Below are 3,211 nucleotides of genomic sequence, written 5' to 3' on the forward strand. Positions count from 1 at the left end.
GCAAGGGCCTGAGTTCAATCCCTGGTTCTGCCAAGAATTACAAAAAAAAAAAAAAAAAACCCACTCGATGGGTGTGATGGGAAGCCCACCATTTTGGAGATGGGAAGATCATCTAAAATTCAAAGCCAGCCTGGGTTACATAGATAGACCCTGTCTCAAAAAAAGAAAACAAACAAAAAAGAAATGCAAGGCCTGGGGCCTGGCCCTAGCTCAGGCCTTTAAGTGGCTGCTTCCACAAAGCTGTCAGCCTCAGGTTGCTGGAGTTCGAACCTCACACCTCTCCCACTGGCCAAAAGTGCCCTGAAGGCATTCGAACAACAACAAAAAAAAGAAAAAAGAAAAAAAAAGAAAAAGAAAAAGAAATGCAAGGCCGAGGAGATAGCTTAGTAGCATGAGCACCTGCCTGGCCTGGCAAGTGCAAAGTCTTGAGTTCAATCCCTGGTACCAAGATCAAAAGAAAGAATGAAAGCAGAAAGGAAGGAAGAAAAGAAAGTAAAGAAATACATGACTTCTCAGGAGCAGAGAACAAGCTGTGTGTGCTAGGTGAGGGGCAGCCAGAGAGCCAGAGCTAGGGATGGGGACAGCTAAGCTGCTGCCACTCTCGTGACACCTCCTATTTCCAACCCACAGCCTTTTCTTCACACCTCAGAAATCTCAAGCGGTATTTGCCACAATGCCTTTAATTTTTATCTTGACTATTCTCTGGGTCCAGGCTGGGGGAGGAGTGCCTGTCAGGCTGGCTGCTGATGTCAGTCCTTGGAGGGCTCTGAAAAGAGGGCTCCGTTCTCACCCCCATTGATTGGTGGCTCCTTAAAGACACAGATGGAGACTAGTGGGCTCCACAGCTCCCCACACAATGACTAAGAAATTCACCCCATGTTCAAATCCAGCTCCTATGCTGGCTTGCTATGTGGCCCTGGGCAAATGACTTCCCTTCTTTGAACTTCATTTTCCTTATTGCAAAGTAGGCTTTGTTATTCTTGCTCTCCACTGAGTTATTCTACAGTCTAAGGGACAGGGTATGTGAGGTGACTAACATAGGGCTAACAGCTTGGTGTGCAGCCACTCAGATGGCAACAGACCCCTAACCTGGTTCCACTGCTTATTTAATCTGTAAGAAAAGCCCTGCCCTCAGGTCTTCCATTTCCTTGTTGAGAAGCAAGAACAATAACCTTCCTAGTGGCTGGTGAGATGGCTCCGTGGTCTGGAGCACCTACTTGGAACAAGCTAAGCTAAGCAAGACAGGGGACAGCAGTTCAATCCCCCAGCACGAAGTGCCTGCCGGCCCCGCCCCCTGGTGGGCTGAGCTGGCCACACACACACAAAATAAATAAATAAATAAATAAACAAACAAATAAATAAATATTGGGGCTGGTGAGATGGCTCAGTGGTCTAAAGCACCTATTTGGAACAAGCTTGGCAAAGCAGAGGGACCGCAGTTCAATCCCCCAGCACCACATGCCAGCCAGCCCTGCCCCCTGGTGGGGGTGGGCTGAGCTGGCCACACACACACACACACACACACACACACACACACAAAAAAAAAAAAAAAAAAAAAAAAAAAAAAAAAAAAAAATAACCTTCCTAGTGACAGAGAGGAAACTACAAAACCCAGAGGCTGTTGTTTGTGCCCCTTTCCATGACAGTTCAGCAGAACTAGAATTTAGCCAGTCAGCCAACCTCACCTGGGTTTCCTGGCGGTGCCCTCTGTGTCCCCTTTTCCTGCCTCAGCCAGAATCTGCTGTTCGTCCACTCCCAGGGCCGACAGCACCTGGGAGAAGCGCCGTGTGACAGTGAGCCGGGCATTGGCCTGAGGAGAGAGAGAGAGAGAGAGAGAGAGAGAGAGAGAGAGAGAGAGATGAGGGGCTTCCTGCTCTCCACTGAGACCACCATGGGCTGTAATTTCTGAGACGGTTTCGGGAATTCCAGCTCCATTCTCAGGGAGCTGCAGCCTCACCTGCATGGCCTGCTGAAACAGGAAAGGCCGGGCCTGTACCCTGTGCTGGATGCCCTGCAACTCTGCCTGGTACGCAGCAAAGCGCTTCCGCTCCTGGCGCCTGTGGGCAAGACCGGCCTCTGGGCAGCTGAGACTGGACAGAACCTATCCCACATCCAGATTAGGCTTATCCTCACTGTGCAGTTTTTGAAAGCCTCGCTCTGACCTTTACGAAGTCATTTCATTCCACCCTTGCCCTGGATTCTTTTTAAGGTCTGTCACAGTTGGAATAATATGGCCCATTTTCCTGGGAACCCAGGAACGCTGAGGGATCTGTCCAAGGTTGTGTGGCTGGGAAACAGGAGCTGAGCCCTGAGGCCCAGTCTAGGCCTTGCAGCCACCCCCAGAGGATGCTGGCACTATTTGCACACCTGCCCCTCCCTGCAGTTGGGGCCCTGCTCCCCTTCCTGCTGCACCTCTGAGGAGGACGCTGTGGTTGCTGGCTGAGTGACTTTGAGAAGGCCTCCTGGGCTCTCAGCTGTTTTCTTTGCTGTACTCTAGCATAGACCACAAAGATTGCCAGTGTTCTGTGTTCCTTATAAGCAGGGAGCTCAGGAAATGGGAAATGTGTTGTGAACGACATGTCCTGGGAGGGTCTGGGCTCCACTGTGAAAGCCGTTTCCATTTACAGAAACCCAGTTTGGGCACTTTTCAGAAATGTGACTGCTAAACTGCACTCAGGAGGCTGGGGCAGGAGGATCACTGAGGATTTCAAGCCAAACTGGAATGCAGAGTGAATTCAAGTCCAGCCTGGACTGTATAGCAAACCTTGTCTTAGAGGAAGGTGAACGTGAAAGAAATGGGACTGCTCAGCTAGCTGAGTGACTGCTTTAATAAAGAGATCAAAGGGCTTTTTTGGTCACACCCGATACAGGACCAGGTGTCCTTCAGTAACGCATAAGAGACAGGCACAGACTGTGGTGTGCTGTCCTCCATGGGCAGAGGGGTAGTCAGTGAGACCTGAGATTATTGCTGTTGGGCACTATGACCAGGTGCTGGGTAGGAACCCCCTCCCATGGAGAAGAAGATGGGCCTGTGCGAACCCATTGCCAGGAACACAAGCTTCTGCAGAAAAGGTCTTCACCATTTGAGCATATTTATAGGATTCACATGTGTCATGGGGCAAGGGGGAAGTGTCACAGCTGCTATTAATACTTTCTCAGGATGTCATATGCATCTTTTTCTTTCTCTCTCGCTCTTTTTTTTTTTTTTTTT

The 3,211-nt window shown here is 49.8% G+C and overlaps 1 protein-coding gene across 1 annotated transcript in view; it reads right to left on the minus strand.

Moving 5' to 3' along the window:
* Positions 1-679: 679 nt before the first annotated feature.
* The window catches only part of Tsga10ip (testis specific 10 interacting protein), a 9,751-nt gene continuing 7,219 nt past the window's right edge, over positions 680-3,211 (minus strand). Inside the window, exons 6-8 of the mRNA XM_004627358.1 lie at positions 1,958-2,057; positions 1,686-1,810; positions 680-809 (exon numbers count right to left, since the gene is read on the minus strand). Coding sequence (XP_004627415.1) covers positions 680-809; positions 1,686-1,810; positions 1,958-2,057 — 355 coding nt within the window. The remainder of the gene's footprint in view (positions 810-1,685; positions 1,811-1,957; positions 2,058-3,211) is intronic.

Source organism: Octodon degus, unplaced genomic scaffold (assembly GCF_000260255.1).
Source record: "Octodon degus isolate 3935 unplaced genomic scaffold, OctDeg1.0 scaffold00018, whole genome shotgun sequence".
Taxonomy (NCBI): domain Eukaryota; kingdom Metazoa; phylum Chordata; class Mammalia; order Rodentia; family Octodontidae; genus Octodon; species Octodon degus.